Below are 19,959 nucleotides of genomic sequence, written 5' to 3'. Positions count from 1 at the left end.
TCATCATATTTAGGCATTAGGGATAACATATTTTTTTTATTTTTTGATAATTTTCTCATTTTTCACGTTAGAAGTCCACTTGGAATATGTTTTTTTATTATTATTATTTTTTAAAATTTTTAAATTTTTTTTTAATTCTTTTTACACACTCACTCACTCCATAGTGGCTTTTCGCCACAATGGGTAGGAACCATCACCCCGTGTTGAAACTCCTGTGAGAGTAAAGACCCACTTTGAATATGCATGGATTATTGGCTCCTTTTATACTACGTCTCTTCAATAAAATACGGCCTCTGTGCCTATCTCAGAACCCTGCAGATATAAAGCGGATTACAGCAACGGGTTCTCCCCTCATGCGTGGCATTTGATTAGGTATGGACAGCTACAAAATAATTTGATTTAGCCGTTCATTTGTTTCATGCAATGGAACCTGTCTAATGAGTCGCTTTACCTAATTTGTGGCCCAAAAGATCTGCAGAGTATGGCTTAGATCTTGCCAGCTGGCACGTGTAAATGCTTATACGCCCGTGCGAATAGCTAAACCTGGAAGAATACAATACTAATTCAACTAAATCAATTTTTTAATTCAAATCTAGACATAAACTTGTAGGAAATTTAGGATAAATATTAGGATACTACTATTGATAAAATAAAGGATAACTCTTTGACACTAAATGATTGAGGTTTGCTGGTCCCATACCCCTGCATAAGGGAGTTCTTGTGCACGCCTTTGGCCCGTGGCGCAAGATCTAAGCCGTCCATCACATGGTTCTCCATCATGCATATCCCATTTATAAAAAATCATGCCAGCACTCTCCAGAAACTTGTAAATAACTTTTCATCCAACCAAACGACCTCTTGTAAACAGTGGCCAAACATTTTTATTTGACCAGTCCTTTCGTTTTCTTTTTCTTCTTTATCTGTTTTTTTTCTTCTTTTTTTCCCTTTACCTAAATGGATGAATTGAATTTCATGCACGTGTACCATGCTTGCACATGTGGCCGCGTGTGGATGGGATGTCTTAGAAACGTGTGTGAGCCTAATATAAAAGAGTAGGAAGATAATAAACTCGAACTGAGAACAACATCACGAGGTAATAAAATAATGAAAATTTTCCATTTGGCTGGCTGGTAACACGAATGATTTTTTGTATTTTTGTATGGACGGATATGCCCCTTTCACCGGGACGCCGGAATTGGCAGCAGCTTTGAGTGGCCACCGTGCTGTACGGGTCTTATACACACTGTTTATCCTTTTTCGTATTATTTCAGGGTATAAGCCCAAAAATGTGGCAGATCCAATGCTCAAGTGGACCACACTACAGGAAGCAGCAGTGATGATGATGCTCACCGTTGAAACTTTTTAACGGACAACCGTGATGTTTATTTTCCATCCAACCTATTGATAAAGTTAGTAGACCTGAACGAAGACACAACAAAAATATAAACTCCAAAAAGCTTTACACTCCCACTGTTTCCTGTTGTTTGGACCACAGGAGCCTGTTGTCGGCCTCATTTTTGTACCCATTCCATGCAATGAGCTGGAAAAGCAGATGAATGGGGTGGATTTATCCCAAACACCTTGTGGCCCTTGAATGTTTCAACAACCGGCATTTTTTAGATAGAAAAGCATTGGTACGTGGTCAACAACCACCATTTCTGGTATGGTCTATCTTAAATTTCTCTCTTCTTCATTTTTTAGACCACTCTATAAAATAAGATAGAAAAGCATTTAGACGGCATGGATATATAATGCATCCATCTAGGTGGGCCCTATGGTCTCATTCGTGGTCGCAGCCAAGTCACACTCAACCCCGACCATAAGTGGCACACCTTGATGTTTGTCGGAATCCATTTCATCCTTATGTTTTTCCACCTCATTTTAGGGCACGGCCCAAAAATTAGCAAATCCAAAACTCAAAGTTTACCCCCCAGGATGTTTCACGGTGAGAGTTCAATTCCACCATTTTGGGCTTTAGCTCGGCTTCACTTTAGGGCCATGCTCTAAAATGAAATGGAAAATCGGATGGACCGGGTGGATTTGTGAAAAATATTATGGTAGGCCTAAAGCTGTCAGGCAACCCTAGTTTCCTGGACCGAAAATGTCCAACCTCTCCATTTCGCAGCGTTGATTGATGTGTGACCCTAACACCTTGGCCTGCCTTCATATTCGTGAGAACGGACAAATTATCTGATACATCGGCGGAGTGTTTTGAATCATACACATTAACTTGTTATCCACTGCATGCGGGATATTTTCTGATCGAATCTATACCATTCATGTTGTAGCCCTACTCTGGATGTTGCGGTGAATAAACAATCATAACCAGATTTCAGGTGAAATTTGAATCAGTGATTAACCACTTAATCATCCATTTGATGACGTCTAGTCTAGTCGAACAGTTAAGAGTTATCCAATCAGATGCCTTTTGATTGTCGCTAACCATAGTATAGGCACTCATTGGACGGTTAGGATCGTTACAATCATGCCGTTGTGGACAGTGGCTGCACTCATGGGTATGAGCCAGCGTACTATGCTACATATAATCGCCGGCATAGACGGGATACTTGATAGCTATGGATTGAATATTCCCATCGATAGCTGTAAATATCGGGAGCGGATTAGGGTTGACCTTGGATCCACCCGATGTGGGTGGGACCCTGACTGTGGGACCCACTATGATGTATTTGACTGCATCCACGCCGTCCATCTATCTATATTGAAAGTTCATTTTAGATCATGATCCAAAAACTGAAGCAGTTCCAAATACCAGATGGACCATAGTACAGGAAACAGTGGTGAATGACCATTAAAAACTTCTTGTGCGCCACAAAATATTTGGATCAATATGATATTTGTATGGTCTCTTCATCTATATGTTTGCGACATTGTCAACAGGTTGGATGGCAAAATGGTTCACATCTGTTTCCTGTGGTGTAATCCACGTGGTATTTGAGTCATTTTCATTTTTTGGATAATTCCTAAAAAAAGCTTTCGAAATGGTTGAACGGCGTGGATTTAAGGCAAATACATCAATGTAAGCCCCACGGAGCTGCGTGGATCCAGGGTCTCACCTAATAGCCTTGCATCTAGACAATAAGACCTGGTCACAGTGACGCGTGTATAACATCGTGAGAGTGGAAACAGGGAGCGGATTTGGTGAGACCCCGGAGCCACCGAGGTGGGTGGGACCCCTGACTGTGGGGCCACTGTGATGTAGGTGACTACATCCACTTCGTCCATCAGCATTGACAGCACATTTTAAGGCATCATCCAAAAAATGAATCAGTTTCAAATCCTAGATGGACCATAGTATAGTATAGGAAATGGTGGTGATTGACCACGGAAAACCTCTTATGGGCCACAAATGCTTTAGATCCACATGATATATGTATGGTATCTTCGTCTAGGTGTTTGTGACTTTATCCACAGGTTAGATGGCAAATAAACATTACGTGGAATCTATAAAATTTGTAATGGTGGGGATTCAATCAAAACTCTTTCCTTTTGTGTGATCCAGCTAAGATTTGAGTGAGATTCATTCTTGGATCATGGCCTAAAATGAGCTTTTAAAATGATTGGACGGTGTGGATTTAAGGCAAATACATCACCGTGAGCACCGCAGTCAAGGGTTTCACCCACCCACCTAGGGGTGTACATCGAGCCGATTCGAGTTGAGCTGGCCTCAGCTCGGCTCGGCTTGGTCACGCTTGAACTCAACTTGACTTGATGACCGAGCCATCATCTCCAGCTCGGCTCTGCTCGGTCAGTAATCAGACCAGTTTGAGCCGAGTTTGAGCTAGTTTCGAGCTTTCGAGCCAAGTTCGAGTCGAGTTCCCTGTTGGTGTGCTAGGACCTGATAGTGAGATTTTGTTCAGTTTACTTAATAGGCATGATTAAAAATAAATAAAATGAAACAAAAATCTGCAACTTATTCAAGCAAATATGCCCAAATCAAACAAAAATATGAAACTTATTCAAAGGAAATATGCCCAAATCAAACAAAAATATGCAGATTTTGGTTCATACAGGGGCAGGGGCTTTTGGCTTACCAGCGGTCGGACTTGGACTAGTGAGTTGCAACAGTGGCAGAGGTAACCAGGCAGGGGAGTTGCCGCAGTGGTAGGGGCGACTGGACTGGCGAGTTACAGCAATGGCAGAGACTTAGGGTGTAGGGAAATGGTCGGATTATGGTTGTGCGGGTAAGGGAGGAGGGAGAGAGTAGAGAGATCGGATGGTGGGCGTGCAGCGGTGCAGGTAAGTGAGGAGAAGAGAGAGAGTAGAGAGAGGGTCATGCGGGTAAGGGAGGAGGGAGAGAGTAGAGAGATCGGACGGCGGCCATGTAGTGGTGCAAGTAAGGGAGGAGGAGGGAAAGAGTAGAGAGAGAGAGAGAGGGTTAGCCGACTGAGAGAGAGGGAGGAAGAGAGGGTTAGGGACTTAGGGCTCGTGTGGGCTGGGACTAGGAAGGTTTTTTTAAAAGTAAGGTTATATTTTTTTTCGAAGGATATATATACCTTGCATCGAGTCGAGCCGAGTTCGAGCAGGATTCAAGCCGAGTCGAGTCGAGCTGGGGCAAGATCAAACTCGGCTCGAACTCGTTTTCGAGCTCCAAAAATCAACTCGACTCGGTTCGAACTCAGCTTTGATCCGAGTCGAGTCGAGCCTTTTCGAGTCGAGTCGAGTCAAGCGAGCCAACTGAGCTAGCTCGGTTCATGTACACCCTTACACCCACTCACCTTGGTGGATCCGGCGTCTTACCTAAACTACTTATGTGGAAATAGGGTTTTTGTCTGGGTGGCTCCATACTATAACGTGATTGTGGCAGGAGTCTATACAAACCAAACTTAAGGTTTTATAGCTCTTAAACCACTTTTTAGTTTTTGCGTGATCCAAAGTAAATATCAATGATTCTTCATGTAACATTCATCTATTACAACATACTTTCATCTTGACATTCTCCCATTATAAAAATTTATCAATTACAAAGTCATCCATTTCAAAGTTTATCATATTCATACATTACGACATTCTTTCATTATAAAATTTACGTTTTACAAAATTTATCCTTTACAACATTATTCCATTTAAAAAAAAAAACATCTGTAAAAATATCTTCTACACTTTCTTTCTTTTCACAAACTCCAACTATTCATATTAAAAAAATAAAAAAAAGCTAAGAAAACAAGGAAGAAGAAAGAAAGAACAGAACAAAAAAACATTATCCTCTCCTCCTGGAAAAAAAAAACTTAAGAAGAAGAAAATTGCCAAACTACCCTCATGTGGAAGGGCTCATGTTTTGAACTCATCAACATCTTATGTGAGGCACACTGGTTCGTCGTAAAGTAAATCCAACACATTCACATGTAAAGAGTTTTAATTTTATATAATTGATCCAAGTTAGAGGGCAAAACTCATCACAGATGGATCACATTGAAGGAAACGGTTTAAAATTAATACATGACATTAGTGTAATTATAGGTCATAGATAACTTCAAACCGAAAAAAAAAAAAAAAAACTTTATGTGGTTCATAACTGTTTAATTAAAATGAATAGATTAGATCGGCCAAAAGATTAGCCAAATTTCAGCTTTTGGTGGGGCCATGTCCTTTTTTAAAATAATTTTTCTCTTTTCGAAATAATTAAACAGCCTGCTGTCAAAGTGACAACTATAGGAAATGGGCATTTTAGTCTTTAAAAAAAAAAATCATTTTTAAAGTTACAAACTTTAAAATTAATTTACACGGACTTTGGCCATGGCCGAGTCAAAGTACGGCGCCTTCCAGACAAAATACTCATGAAAATATCCTTAGAGAGAAGAATTGCTTGATTAGGGCACGAGCATCCATGCAACAACACACAGCTAATTGCATAGTTGGAGGTACATTTATTTTAATCCAAACCGTTCTAAAATATGGATCCACGGTATATTTGGATTAATAACACAAAAACTATCCAACAACTGGATGATCCAAACTCTCTGATTGGCACCATCAAAATAGACAGTTAAAATGTGAAATAGTTGTTGGTTGAGATTTTACCACCACATACTCGCTAATCAGGGTTTGCGACACAGATGGCCTACGGACGCTGCATGTAGTGAGGTAGTTACTGACCATGCTGTACGGCCCCATCGTGATGCATGTGTTTTATCGGCGCCGTATGCTTATTTTTCCAATTTTTCCATATCAATTAAAGACAAACAAAAAAAATGAGGCAAATAAAAATCTCAAGTGAATCACACCAAAGCAAAATATTGGTAATTGAACACACACCATTAAAAATTTCTTAAAGTCCATCATAATGTTTATTTACCATCGAATCCGTTGGTCAGTTCACAGAGACCTAAATGAAGGGAAACACAAATATATATCAGCTTCATCCAAGATATTTGTGGTTCCTAATCAGTTTTTAATAGTCGATATTCAATCACTAATATTTCCTGTGGCCTGGTCCTTATGAGATTTGGATCCGCCTTAATTTTTAGCTCATGGCATAAAATGATCAGAAAAATTGATAAACGGTGTGGATAATATGCATACATCTTGGTGGGCCACAAAGCTAGCACCGTCTAATATCTACTACCTACTGGCAGCGTCATAGGCAATCGGCATCCGCTGGTGGAATGCTCACGTATGCCTCGCCCATACGCGCCTCGAGTCTGACCGACTTCGGTCGTGACCGTGGGTCAATCTCGATGTATTTCTTCTAAATCTATGCCGTTCATCCGTTTGGCCAGTTCATCTTAAGACATGGCCTAAAATTAAAGCAAATCAAACCAGATCCAAATGGATCCACAGGTGGACCACGTCAAAAGAAACAGTAACCAGGGAACGCCCATCATTGAAAACTTCCTAGGCTCCCCGTAATGTTTATTTTTCATCTAACTTGTTAACAAGGTCATACAGAACTGGGTGAGGGGAAAACACAAATACAAGCTTGATCCAAAACTTTTGTGGCCCACAAAATGTTTTTAATGGTCAATCACCATTGTTTCCTGTTGTGGGTCTGCCTGAGATTTGAATCTTCTTTTTTGTTCATGTTATGCCTAAAATGAGTTGGAAAAACAGATGGACGGCGTGGATATACGATACATATATCGAGGTGGACCCATGGTCACGACCTGACCGAACTTGTTCAGGTCTCCATCTGACTGAATCCACGCACTGGTTAGAAGATGCCTGAACCTATGCTTTGTTGCCCGAGTCTTCTCTAATTATGACATTAATTAAATGGCTCTTCGCTTATAGATTTAGTCATGGCCGCCTAATTTGAATAGTTGTAGCTCTCCTTAGAAAATGATGTTAATAAATACGAGAGAAGGGGCATGAGCATGAACCATCTGTCACCAGCCAAGATGGGTTTCGTTAAGCTTTCTTCTGTTTCTCTTCTTCTTCTCCCCTTCTTCTTGCTTACCATGCAACTCCATCAAACTCTTTCAGTTCGAGCTGAAACCAACAGCAAGGTGAGATTATTTCCATTGGGTGATATTTGATGCACCCAAACGCACCCTCAAAGATTTATATATATATATATATATATATATATATATATATATATATATATATCTTTGTTTTATTGATCTAGCATTATCTGAACCGTCCATTTAGATAGAACATGTTTCCCTCCTTGTGGAAATACGTCGGTCGAGATGTTCATACTCATAACTGTGAACATGTCCTGGCCTTGGACAGTTGGTTGAGAAGACCACCAACAGCCTATCTATATTCGATCTTTGGGATAAGGAATTTTTGTGTTGAGAAACTCCATATCTCGCATGTGTGGCCTCTTCAGTCTTCAAATGCTACTTGGTAATAGAAAATAAAGTTAGATGCATGCAATCTTGGTGTGTGTATATTATACAGGCGTATGTAGTGTACATGGGAGCAAGGCAACATGAAGATCCCAACCTTGTTACAGCTTCACACCATGACATGCTTGCTTCGGTGCTAGGAAGGTATGTTCTCTATGATATGCTTGCTTCGGTGCTAGGAAGGTGTGTTCTCTAAATGGATTAGGATCCTCCACCCGAGACTTTGCACAGGGCACTCTGGTTTTTAAATCTAACAAGTACGACCCATGGTTAGATAATATGTAAAAATTGGCTTGTTGGGTCCCACTATATATGTTGGATGATCATGTTCCAGAAAATCACCTTGATGGGTTGAAGTTACATTTTCATCTATAGTCCTCAAATAGATGGTTAGAAAGAGAAATTGGAAAAAAAAAAAAAAAAAAAGGCCACTGAATTGGTGGAATGGATCTCTTGATCTTAGGACATGAGTCATCCATTTCGGGACCCAATAGACCAATGACCTGGATTACCATACCATATGCTCCACTTGTGAGAATTTACAACCATAGTGCGGGAAGCCTCGGTTACAAAGGTAGTTAAGCTAGTTAAGCTGAAATTTCATTACCCCATTGAGAGGAATTAGAATAATGGCTCATAATGCTGGTTCGGAAATGTATCTGATTGATTTGTTGGGTCCCACATATGGTATTGTGTCCGTCAAAGGCACTCTCCATGGAGAGCCTTTACTTGTATATCTTTGTTCCACTGAGAATTTTTCAATGTGGGAGCATGGCCTATCCAAAGTGGTACTTAAGAGAACAATAATCTGGACTGTCCATCCATGGGCCCCAGTTGTCATAACTAAAAACCAGTGATCCTCTGAATGATTTAAGCTACATGAGATGAATATGGATAATGCAGCAAGGAGGCAGCTGTAGAGTCGATGCTGTACAGTTACAAGCATGGCTTTTCGGGATTTTCCGCCACACTTACGGAATCGCAGGCAAAGCAAATCTCAAGTAAGTAACTTGACCTTTTCTTTCTTTCTGCCGAAAATGTTAACATTTGACTTTTATCTTTAGACCATAGAGTTGGTAAGAACTCGATCTTCTGAGTTACGACTACCGCTGACCCACCATAGGGAATGGTGGGGATGGGATGCCCACCATATAAACCTTGATGGGGGTGACCATTTTGTTTATTTTCCATCCAACCCGTTCATCAAGTGCCTCACCGTGATGAAGAGACAAACCAAAAACTAGCTTGATCTAAAACTCCAGGAGGCTGCATTGTGTAAGTTGTGAGGTTTTAGTAGTGACTTTAAGTTGATCGCTTGGTGTGGCCGACTTGACGTTTGGATCCAGCTAATTTTTGCTATGTATAGAATTGATGAACGGAGTGGATGTCACAAAAAACATAGTGCGCCACACCTACATCAGGTATTGTAGAGTATTCCAGACCTCAAAACTGGTAGTTTTTGTTTCCCTTGCGTGCTTCTCCCGCTACGCGACAAAATTGCATGTGAAAATAACCCACTGAAATCGCTTAAGGCGTGTTTGGCACATTGTATTAGATGGGCTTCGGTGGGGTGGAATTACATCTCGTCCTGTGACAATTCCACTGCATGTTTGGGAAGAATGGAAAAGCTTGGAATTAGATTAGATGGAATTGCATTGGGTCGTGCCAATTTCACTCAATATTAGCAAGTTGTGTAGGTCCCACCATGATGTGTGGGCTATATCCACACCGTCCACCCATTTTTCGAGATCATTTTAGAGCATGGGCCAAAAAATCAAGTAGATCTAAAACTCAAGTGGACCCCACCATAGAAAGCAATGGGGATTGAATACTTACCGTTGAAAACTTCTGTTGGGCCACATAAGTTTTGGATCTGGTTCATTTTTAAGCCCATGCCATAAAATGAGGTTACAAAACAAATGAATGGTTTAGATATAACACATGTATGTTATTCTCAATAGTTTCAAATGATGGTGGGTATATCCATTCAATGTACCATGGTAACAGGGGACAATCCCTGCCGTGGGTAATAATTATGGTTTTTGAATCCCATCCCACCTAATCATCATCAACGAATTATGTTCCCACCTAATAGTTAAATAAAAATTTCTAGGTTTCCATTTGTTTTGTTGGTTGACGACCTCCAAGGAATGAAATGGCCCATAAAACCATATGGAATTATGACTAAGTGAATCTGATCCACTCATCCGGCCTTAAATCTAATTGCAACTCAATGGATCAGAGGTTAATTGACCTGACTTTCCCCAAGTCAGGGGTGATTCACCTAGGTGACTTGCTGTATCAAACTGGATCAGGTCAGACTAAGCCGGAGTTGCCTCGAATGAGTTGCGGTGTATCAAACTGGGTCAGGTTCGACTCAGTCCAAGTTGATTTGGACAAGTTGCATGTTTCCTAAAACCATGATCAGTACGGATTGAGCAAAACACAAATTCATAATATATATATCAAGATATAACTATTGGCACGAATGGATGGATTTATGCAGAAATTCCTGGTGTGATCCGTGTAACCCCTAGCCGAAGTTGTAAGCTACACACAACACGAAGCTGGGATTTCCTCGGCCTTGATTATAGTCATCCTACAGAAATCCTTTCCCAGACCAACCAAGGAGATGGTGTGATTATCGGTGTGGTTGATTCAGGTTTATTGCATTTCTTTTTTCCCTTTATTATTTCTTTTCTTTTCTTTTTTCTATATCTAGTTGTATGAGGAATGCAACTTATATAGCTATGGATATCTGTACCCTATGGTTAATTAACATTCAGTGTACATGTCTAGCCCACATCATAAGTGGGCTAGCTTGTTCTTTTGAGATAAAAGACACGAATGGAGGGATCCACTTAATGAACAGCCAGTATCACATACACCTAGGTAATAGATCAGATCAGCTCATGGGTCAACTATTGAAAACCACTTTTGAGGTGGTGGGTTTGGTCAGGCTAGAAACGTGGACTGGATGGGGTGGGCTTGAGTTGTTGAGATGATCCAATCCAAAACTGAAACAAAAATAAAGAAGGAAAAGTACAAAAAAATTATTGATATATGTATCCATGGATTGCCCTTGATAGAGTGAAACATCTTGTAAATTAAGGATTCATGTACCTCACCTGAATTATTTGAGATAAGGCTTAGATGATGATGATGATCCAATGATTGTCCCAAATTGTGCATACCCGTCTTCTCATGTTCAATTCTTGAAAGTCATTTCAAGTCAGTCCAGATCAACCCAATTACAATTAAATGGGTCGAGTCAGGTTTAGGCTTGATAAATTTCATATGAGTTGGGTCAAGGCTCAGAGTAATGGGTCATTCTTCAACTTTATATATATATATATAACTCTTGGCTCATTTAATAAATGAAGGATCTTAACTAGCTCAAACATGACCAATTAATTACAGCACTCAGGTTTAGAAGTTTCATGACTACAGATAAAACTTTTAAAGTTTTAATTTCATTTTAGCATAAGCTTTTTTTACTCATTTTCGATTTATTACTAATGCAATACATAATATATTCAGGAATATGGCCTGAATCTAGAAGCTTTAATGATCTTGGATATAGTCCTATACCATCACGATGGAAGGGCACATGTCAAGAAGGGGAGGAATTTAATGCATCTCACTGTAATCGGAAGATAATTGGAGCAAGATGGTATGCACGCGGATTAGACAGCGAACTATTGCAAAGAGATTATTTATCTCCACGTGATATAGATGGTCATGGCACGCATACTGCTTCTACCGCAGCAGGTTCCATTGTAAGTAACGTCAGTGTTGAAGGCCTTGGTGCAAGAGTGGCAAGAGGAGGCGCAACTCGTGCGCATTTGGCCATATACAAGGTATTATGGGCAAGAGGAGGTTTTTCTAATAGTGCCACAGTGCTAGCAGCTGTTGACGACGCTATACACGATGGTGTTGATATTCTTTCATTGTCAATTGGTTTTGATTATTTGGACATATCATTCGGTTACTTGCATGCGGTAGAGAAGGGAATCACCGTTGTTTTCTCGGCTGGCAATGATGGACCAAGGCCACAAAGTATATCAATTGAATCTCCATGGGTCATCACAGTGGCAGCCAGTACGATAGACAGATCCTTCCCTGCTTCAATCACGCTGGGAAATAACGTCTCAATTACGGTAATAAAGACTCAACTTCTTATTTTATTTACCAAGAGAAAATTGACATAAGCAGGTGACTAATAGTCATTAAATTAGTCTTTAAAGGTAATAGTGATTACTCAAATAATAAGACTCTCAAATCCAATGGTTGTTCACCCTCCAATAAGAAATACTATATCATTTCTCTTCACTAATAAATAAAAAAACTTGAGAAGTCACAATAAGTCATGTACAATATTAAGTAGGCTACAAGCATATGTCTATTATACATTGTGGGCCAACAGTTTTTTAATTCATTTTGTTGACAAAATATGTTTTACACACTAAAAGAGGAATATCCTAAATATAAGGTGTCAATCCAAAGAATACACACACACACACACACACACACACTTCATTGAGAATAACAAGAATATGTAGAAGAGGAGAGAGACCTGCAGAGACCTATAAAAATCCTAACAGAAATACATGAATCAATTAACATGCAACTAACGGTGTACATCAGTACATACATATGTTATACTCCATAACAGGGAAATGATGATGTGTTCAAATCATATGCTTGAATTGTTTGGAGCTCTCCTAATCTATAAATTAAACTAGATTTTGGGGTCCAGGCCTAAAATTTTGGGGTGCTTCTAATAAATAGGTCAAATGGCACCCACACATCGTGGGGAGCCCCACACTTCTCTAATGTATGGCAGAACTTTTATCATATACATAGTCATGTTATTAATAATATTCATGGAGCCCATGAGGCTGATCCATCTTACACATGCTTCATAGCTAATTATACGTTTTAATATACATTTTCTTAAAATTTATTTAGTAACAAATAAAACACAAGCTGCATTAAAATTAAAAAGAAAAACAAATATCGGAAGAAAAAAAATGATTCAGTACACACTAAAGAATTAAAATGAATGATCATGCAGGGTCAACAAGTTATTGGTTTGCCAAGGCGTCAAGATGGATTCAAACCACTATTTCTCTCATCCAATGATCAAAGGTACTTTCTTTCTATCTATCCTTAGTTGATAAATTGACTCTCTAACTTCTTCTTTTTCTTTGTGTTTTTTCTTGCAGCTGCGATGGTCCTTTAAATGCTACCTTAGTGGCAGGAAAAATAGTACTCTGTTTCACAGGTACAAGGCCACCTTCTGAACAATTCTCTACAGCAATTTCTACTGTAAGGAGTGCAGGTGGCGTCGGCCTCATTTTTGCACAATACACTGATAATGTGCCACGAACATGTGGAAATATCTCTTGCATTTTCATTGACTACGAGATCGGATTTCAAATTCAAAACTACATTGAAGATTCAAGGTAGTCTTTCGGTTTATTTTTATTATAATCCTCTCTTGAATCAGTAAAATATAGGTCTAATCTTATTTATGATTGTTACGATAGCACTCCAATGGTGAAGATGGGCCTTACAACTACTGTAGTGGGATCCTCAGTGTTAGCACCAAAGATCGCCTCTTTCTCATCTAGGGGGCCCAGCCCTTTCAACTCAACAATTCTAAAGGTATTTTTATCCAAATTTCACTACGATGAGAGAGAAAATATACAAACAATCTTTTTTTTACAAAAAAAGTCTTAAACTAGGTTGAATGATTAAAACATGAGGCTCATGTTTCAATTGTCATATGTTAAATGGAGTTTCCTCATTTAATGTAAGCTACCAACCTTTTTTTTAAGAATTTGAAGGTTGCTTATTAAGTGGTCAAGATTTTTCAATAACTGTCAATTTTTGAACTTTGTGCCATCATCCAATATAACCATATGGGCTAACCAAGTGTTTACGAAGATGAGGATGGCTCATAAACCAACCTCCAACCACCTAATTTAGTAATGTAATCACATGGTTTGTCACAAAATCTGTTGTTATAAATTTCTTTTTTGCAACATCTATTATTCATTTATAATCGAATGATTTGGAATGACCATTTGTCAACCGTACCAATGATGCATACAATACAGAAAGGTCATATATATTAGTCATGATAATTATAACAATTTTTATTAATGGGCTTCTCTCCATTTAATGTGGAATGCCAACCATCAATTAAAGGTTACAATTAAAGAGCTAAGATTTTCTGATCATTGCCTAATTTTTTAGCCTGGCTATCCATCGAAATATCATAAACGCATATACCTTACCCGCATGTGCATGCCTCAGCACACACAAGCATTTCATATTTTAGCATTCTACTTACTTAAGAAAGAAGAAATGCTTACGCGAACATCTCTAACAGCCTGATGTAGCTGCACCTGGCGTCAACATCTTAGCAGCCATCAACGACGGCTACGAATTTCGATCAGGAACATCAATGTCATGCCCACATGTTGCAGGAATAGCTGCCCTTCTAAGATCTCTACATCCTAATTGGTCTCCTGCGGCTATAAAATCTGCACTCGTTACTACAGGTATTTAAGGAGTTCATCATATATTAGATTAGGTGAAGATATGAAACTCAAGCTATGTGAATGATCCTAATCATCAATTGGATGTGACACATTGACTATTTTACATCCAATAGTTCATTCCAATGCTATGATCCAATGGGCATGATTTTGCAGCATGATCCATCCATATTATGGTTTAACTGATGAATTTGACTATCTTATCCAGTGATCAATCCATCTTGTTCATTTATTTTGCTTTCTCATAACTTCTACTCACACATACTCTATTCTACTTTCTCAAGCTTCCATCACCGATGAATATGGCCTACCAATAACTGCTGAGGGTGCTCCACGGAAGCTCGCTGACCCGTTCGACTATGGTGGGGGCCATGTCAGCCCCAATAAAGCTATAGATCCTGGTTTAATTTATGACATAGATGCGGCCGACTACTTCAATTGGGTCAATGGATCCATATCAGACCTTAATTTACCATCAATTTCAATCCCCAGTCTTAAAACAATTGTAACGGTCTCAAGGACAGTCACAAATGTGGGACCCGTCAACTCCACATACATAGCTACGATTCAATCTCCCCCAGGTGTTAAGATGGATGTGACACCTTCAATCCTTATCTTTAATAACACTGTCACCAAACATTCGTTTAAAATTACATTCTCAACTATTCGAAGAGTGCAAGGAGATTACACCTTCGGCAGCCTGATTTGGAGTGATTACAAGCACTTAGTAAAGATTCCCATTGCCGTTAGGACCGTGATTCAAGACTTCTATGCAGATGTCTCATTGTGATTTTCAATATATGTAAATTTATCGTTTTTAAAATTTCTTAAATGGTGATTATATGATATTTCAATTTATCTCTGTTTACATCATATGTACTTTAAATGTTTCCGAAAGATTGTATTGATCATAAATAAGCAAAATAAGCATTAATTCATCGCACAAAAATAAATCATTTGCTTCCTCAAATCATTTTATGATTATTTAGGCATGCTCTTATATTTATTCACCATTTGTATGGCACATGAGTAGCCACAATTTAGTGAATTGTGGCAAACACATTTTGCAACCTATGGACAACAAGGATGAAAATCACATCATGCCATATCGTTACTATCAGTTAGTGCTATCAAATGGATTGCAAATAGAAAATGTCTATTAAAAAAAGGAACGGTCTATGGTCTAGATTCAAAACATAAAACTAGATTGTCAGCTTAGTTCCAATTGACATGGTGAACTAACCATGCTCCATCCAAAATTAATGTAGTTGTGATCTGTTGAGCCCTAGTATGAGTGGGAGATTTCTCAAAAATCCACCTATTGAGCAACATAACCCTTCGATGAGTGACCTATAAATAGACAGTTAAAAAGAAAAATACAATAACAGTTAAGATGTGTTCAGGAGCCTCCAGAAAACTCATTTAATGTTTTTTTTTTTTTAATGGGCCAATTGTACCTATGTTTAGATTAATGGAAGTAGCCCACTTGTTAATCCAATTGTAAGAAATTTTATGAGAGGGTGAATTCTCTTTGATGGCAACTCTAGTGGATGATCTAAATATCACACGTCCACAAAATAGGGATTGGTTTTTCTTTTAGTAGATACAAAATCAAAATACAAGTTTGATACAATTTCAATTCAATTATACATAAGAGAGAAAAAATCCATAAAGATTCTAGCAAACAAGTTTGACTTCTAATACAAGACGAGAAAAGGAGTCGTGGATAAGGCATGTTTGTTTTCAACAAAAATTTGTCAAAAATCATAGAACAAGTGGATCCACATCATATTTTTACTTACGCCATGTATTGTTCTCTTACTCGACAATTTACTTAGTCCAAGTCTGAATCCCTTTATGGAGTGCTCTACTAAAATGATTTGGCGAAACAAATGAACGGCATGGATATAAGACACATACATCAAGGTTGGCCCCACGGTGCGTCGGGTTCCACGGAAGCAGCGCTGTTGTTTTACATGTTTCATAGAGTGCTCAAGATCTATGGGTCCCACCATAACGTATATGTAAATCCAATACGCCCACTAGGTGAGAATCCTTATTTTAATTGTATATGAAAAAGACTCATCGGATAGAAGACTTAGGTGGGTCCATGGTGCTTAGTTTTGGATCAGGTTGATTTTTTATTTCCCGTTCATCTTGGTGAGTCAATGATAGATGCACATCAAGCTCATTAAGTCTATATTTACCCTACAATGACATCCTATATCGCCTTTGCTCTTTGTAGTGTGGTCCAAGAATAAGGAAATTAATTGGGAGATCCGGCGCTAATACAAGATACAATGGCAATAGAAATTGTACATCTGAATATACATTAACCTTAGTTGAAATCTCAAAATTGTAGTGTATCATCTCTAATTGTGATTGGTTGAGAAATCCTGCCCAATTCATGAATACTTGTTGATTAAAATAGTACTATTGGATATTTTTCATCCTAATCATATATTAATATTTTAATAATTTAGTTAAGTGGATATCCAATGATCCACACCGTATAGAATAGATGGATAGTTAAAAACCATTCATTTGCTTTAAATTAGAGAGACCTTAGATTTGATAAGGCTCCCTTCGGAAGGGGAACCTCCAAACAAACTCCCAATTGAATATTTCAACCGGCTAACTATCAAAGGTCATGGATGGAAGGTGACAAAAACCAAGGCCATTCATCATGTAAGCATGATATTAATGTTGGACTTCGTTGTTGCCTACTAGAATCACATTTCTAGATACCGCATACACTTCAAGGTGGGGCCCTTTAAAAATCAAGGTGGCCATTAAAGTAAAGTCGTTTTTTTTTTTCTTTCTTTTCTTTTTAATATATCAACAAAAATTTAGGAATAGTTATGGTTGCCCACCATTGATTTTTTGAAGGGCCCACTGCAATGTATATGTGAAATCCCCTCCAACCATTAGATGTGTAATCCCACATTAGGCCCCAGGACGAAAAATCAGTCTGATCTGTTATTCATCTGGGCCACACCTAAGAAAACAGTTAAAAGATACATTCACCATCGAATTTTATAGGATCCAGTGATGATTATATTAAATCGACTCCAACCATTAGATGCCTTTAGGCCTACTGCCCAAATCAGATATGCATGATTCAATGCCTTTAGGCCTACTGCCCAAAATCAGATATGCATGATTCAATGTGGCTTACACCAAGGGAAACAGTTTGGAGGGTGGCAGTTGCCTTGTACCCTGTTTCCAATCATGTGGTCCACCTGAATCCTGGATGGGGGTGAGATTTAGGCCCTGCACCTAACATGGCATCACAGACGTGATGGTTGGGGTGGATTTCACATAAACATCACATCACAATGAGGTTCACCCAAACCGCCACTGCTTGACAAATATAAGGTCATTTCAACTAGGATGAAGTAAAAGCACTGTTTAGAAGCCATTGTACATATGTCTGCTTTCACTACACCAAAATCGTCCTTCAGAAACGGTTTTAAACCGTTCGTAAATGCTTCAGGAACGGTTTAATACCGTTTCTGAATGAGGCGTCGCAGAAAATCAGGAACGGTTCGGAACCGTTTTGGGTACCGTTTCAGTTTTTAGAAATGGAATTTTAGGAACGGTTTTAAACCGTTCTGGTGCCAACGATCACATTTTGGGCAGAAAATTTTAGAAACGGTTTTGAATGCTTATGAACGTTGCCAACGGTCAGATTTTAGGACGGAATTTTAAGAACAATTTTAAACCCCTTTGTTAATTGTATGAGAGAGAGTGGGGTATGTAATGGGGTATGTAATCTACTTGTATTATATGCCAGATAATTACACAAATAGAAGAAAAAGACAATAGAATGATTCACAGGCAACAATTTTCCTTCCAGTACACATTCAATTTAAATTCCAATTTCAATACAACATTTCATTTCCAGGCTTCTATAATCCAACAATTACTTGCTCTTTTCTAGAATGATCACTCTGCCTTCAGATATGACATCCGCTGCAAATCCTCCTCATCCATCCCCCACAACCCGAGTGATCTCTTCCACCAGTTCTTCAGGCCTGGTATTCCATCTGCAAAAATACCATATTTATATTAAAAATAATTGCACAGGTAAAAATGTTATCAGCCCCTGTCCAGGCTCTTTATCAACGAGTTCCAACAGGAACACAGCAGATATCCTGAACCACTCATCGGTGGCCCCCATCACATATGGGTCATTGATAAATAATCTGACCAACTGGACAATCTTAATCCTAGTTGCTTGATTGGAACAGTTATCATGCCTCTTGTTGTTGTCTGAGAATAGCAACGTACCTTGCACATGAATACCTGAACTGGGCTAATGGAGAGAAGGCACTTTTACTTCTTTTTTTTTCAAGACATTCACAAGGAGGGGATTAAAGGCAGCTAGACGTGACTAGCTCGGACTGCTGGTTGAGTTGAAGATATGGTGATATTCAGTATAGGTGTATTTATACTCTAGTAGTAGGATTTCCCTACTCAGAGCATGGCTCCTCCCGCTTCCATTCCGATAGTGGGTCAGGACAGAAACTGACACATTAGCAGATCCACTCAGGGTGGGCCAGGCCAGAAACTGACCCATTGGCAGCACTACTCAATGAGATCCCAACCATGATTTTAAGACTGGGAGACTCAAGACGCTTTGCTCAGTCCGAGTTGGGTTGAATCACCCATATTTTCAATGCTAACTCATGGTGCAGTACCAGATTGGCCTCACCCGAGTCGACTTCGACTCAGATGAGTCACATCTGAAGCCAACCAGTCATCAATCCCTGTTCACAACTTCCTGAAAAATTCCAAAACCGGACCATGATGGGTACTGAGTTTTTCAACCTCTGCATTCCCCCAACTTTAATAATGGTTTGGAGTTTGGATCAAGGTATTTCATTTTTTTATTTTTTATTTTTACACCCCACACACTCACGCTCACACTCACGCTAGTGGAATTTCACCACCTATGGATACTCGTATTTCATTTGAGAAATGCCTTTCCTATGTATTGCGCGCATGTTTTCCCATAATGTGTTTCTTGTCTAGTACATCTAGGCCTTGCAAAAGATTGGCCTCATCATGCATATAACTTGTAATTAAAATCAGAACAATCATGTTTTCCCACCAATGTGTTTCTTGTCTAGTACATCTAGGCCCTGCAAAAGATTGGCCTCATCATGCATATAACTTGTAATTAAAATCAGAACAATGTATAAACTAGGTAGGCCACAACATTAAAGTAAATTAAAAGCATTAATCTGACCCAATATACCTGACATGAATGGAACGGCCTTCTTTTCACATTGGGTTCTTCTAAATGATGGGGCCAATCTTTGTATTCTTTTCACATTGGGTTCTTCTAAATGATGGGGCCAACCTTTTACAAAGATCAGATCTCCCAAACAAATATCAGTACCTATTTCAGTTGAATATGGACCGAGTTAGGGCTCACCTGACTCGATCCGGTTTTGAAATCGACCTAACCCGAACTCGACCCGACTCGGTACCGAGTCCTGCATGCCTAACCCTGCACACACTTCTCAACTCATTGTCTACATGGACACACTCATCAACTCTTCCTCTTTTGG

General features: G+C 39.1%; 1 protein-coding gene and 1 pseudogene across 1 annotated transcript; both read left to right on the top strand.

The window, feature by feature from the left end:
- Nucleotides 1–6,934: 6,934 nt before the first annotated feature.
- Nucleotides 6,935–19,959, top strand: part of LOC131232888 (subtilisin-like protease SBT3.9) — a 112,321-nt pseudogene continuing 99,296 nt past the window's right edge.
- LOC131232895 (subtilisin-like protease SBT3.9) lies at nt 13,230–15,238 on the top strand. Its single transcript, XM_058229412.1, has 3 exons — nt 13,230–13,481; nt 14,212–14,383; nt 14,665–15,238. Exons 1-3 carry the CDS (start codon nt 13,371–13,373, stop codon nt 15,168–15,170), a joined length of 789 nt encoding a protein of 262 aa, XP_058085395.1. The 5' UTR covers nt 13,230–13,370; the 3' UTR covers nt 15,171–15,238.

The sequence above is a fragment of the Magnolia sinica genome, chromosome 18 (genome assembly GCF_029962835.1).
Source record: "Magnolia sinica isolate HGM2019 chromosome 18, MsV1, whole genome shotgun sequence".
Taxonomy (NCBI): domain Eukaryota; kingdom Viridiplantae; phylum Streptophyta; class Magnoliopsida; order Magnoliales; family Magnoliaceae; genus Magnolia; species Magnolia sinica.
Note: the sequence above shows the minus strand (reverse complement) of the source record. Positions and strands in the feature narration are given on the sequence as shown.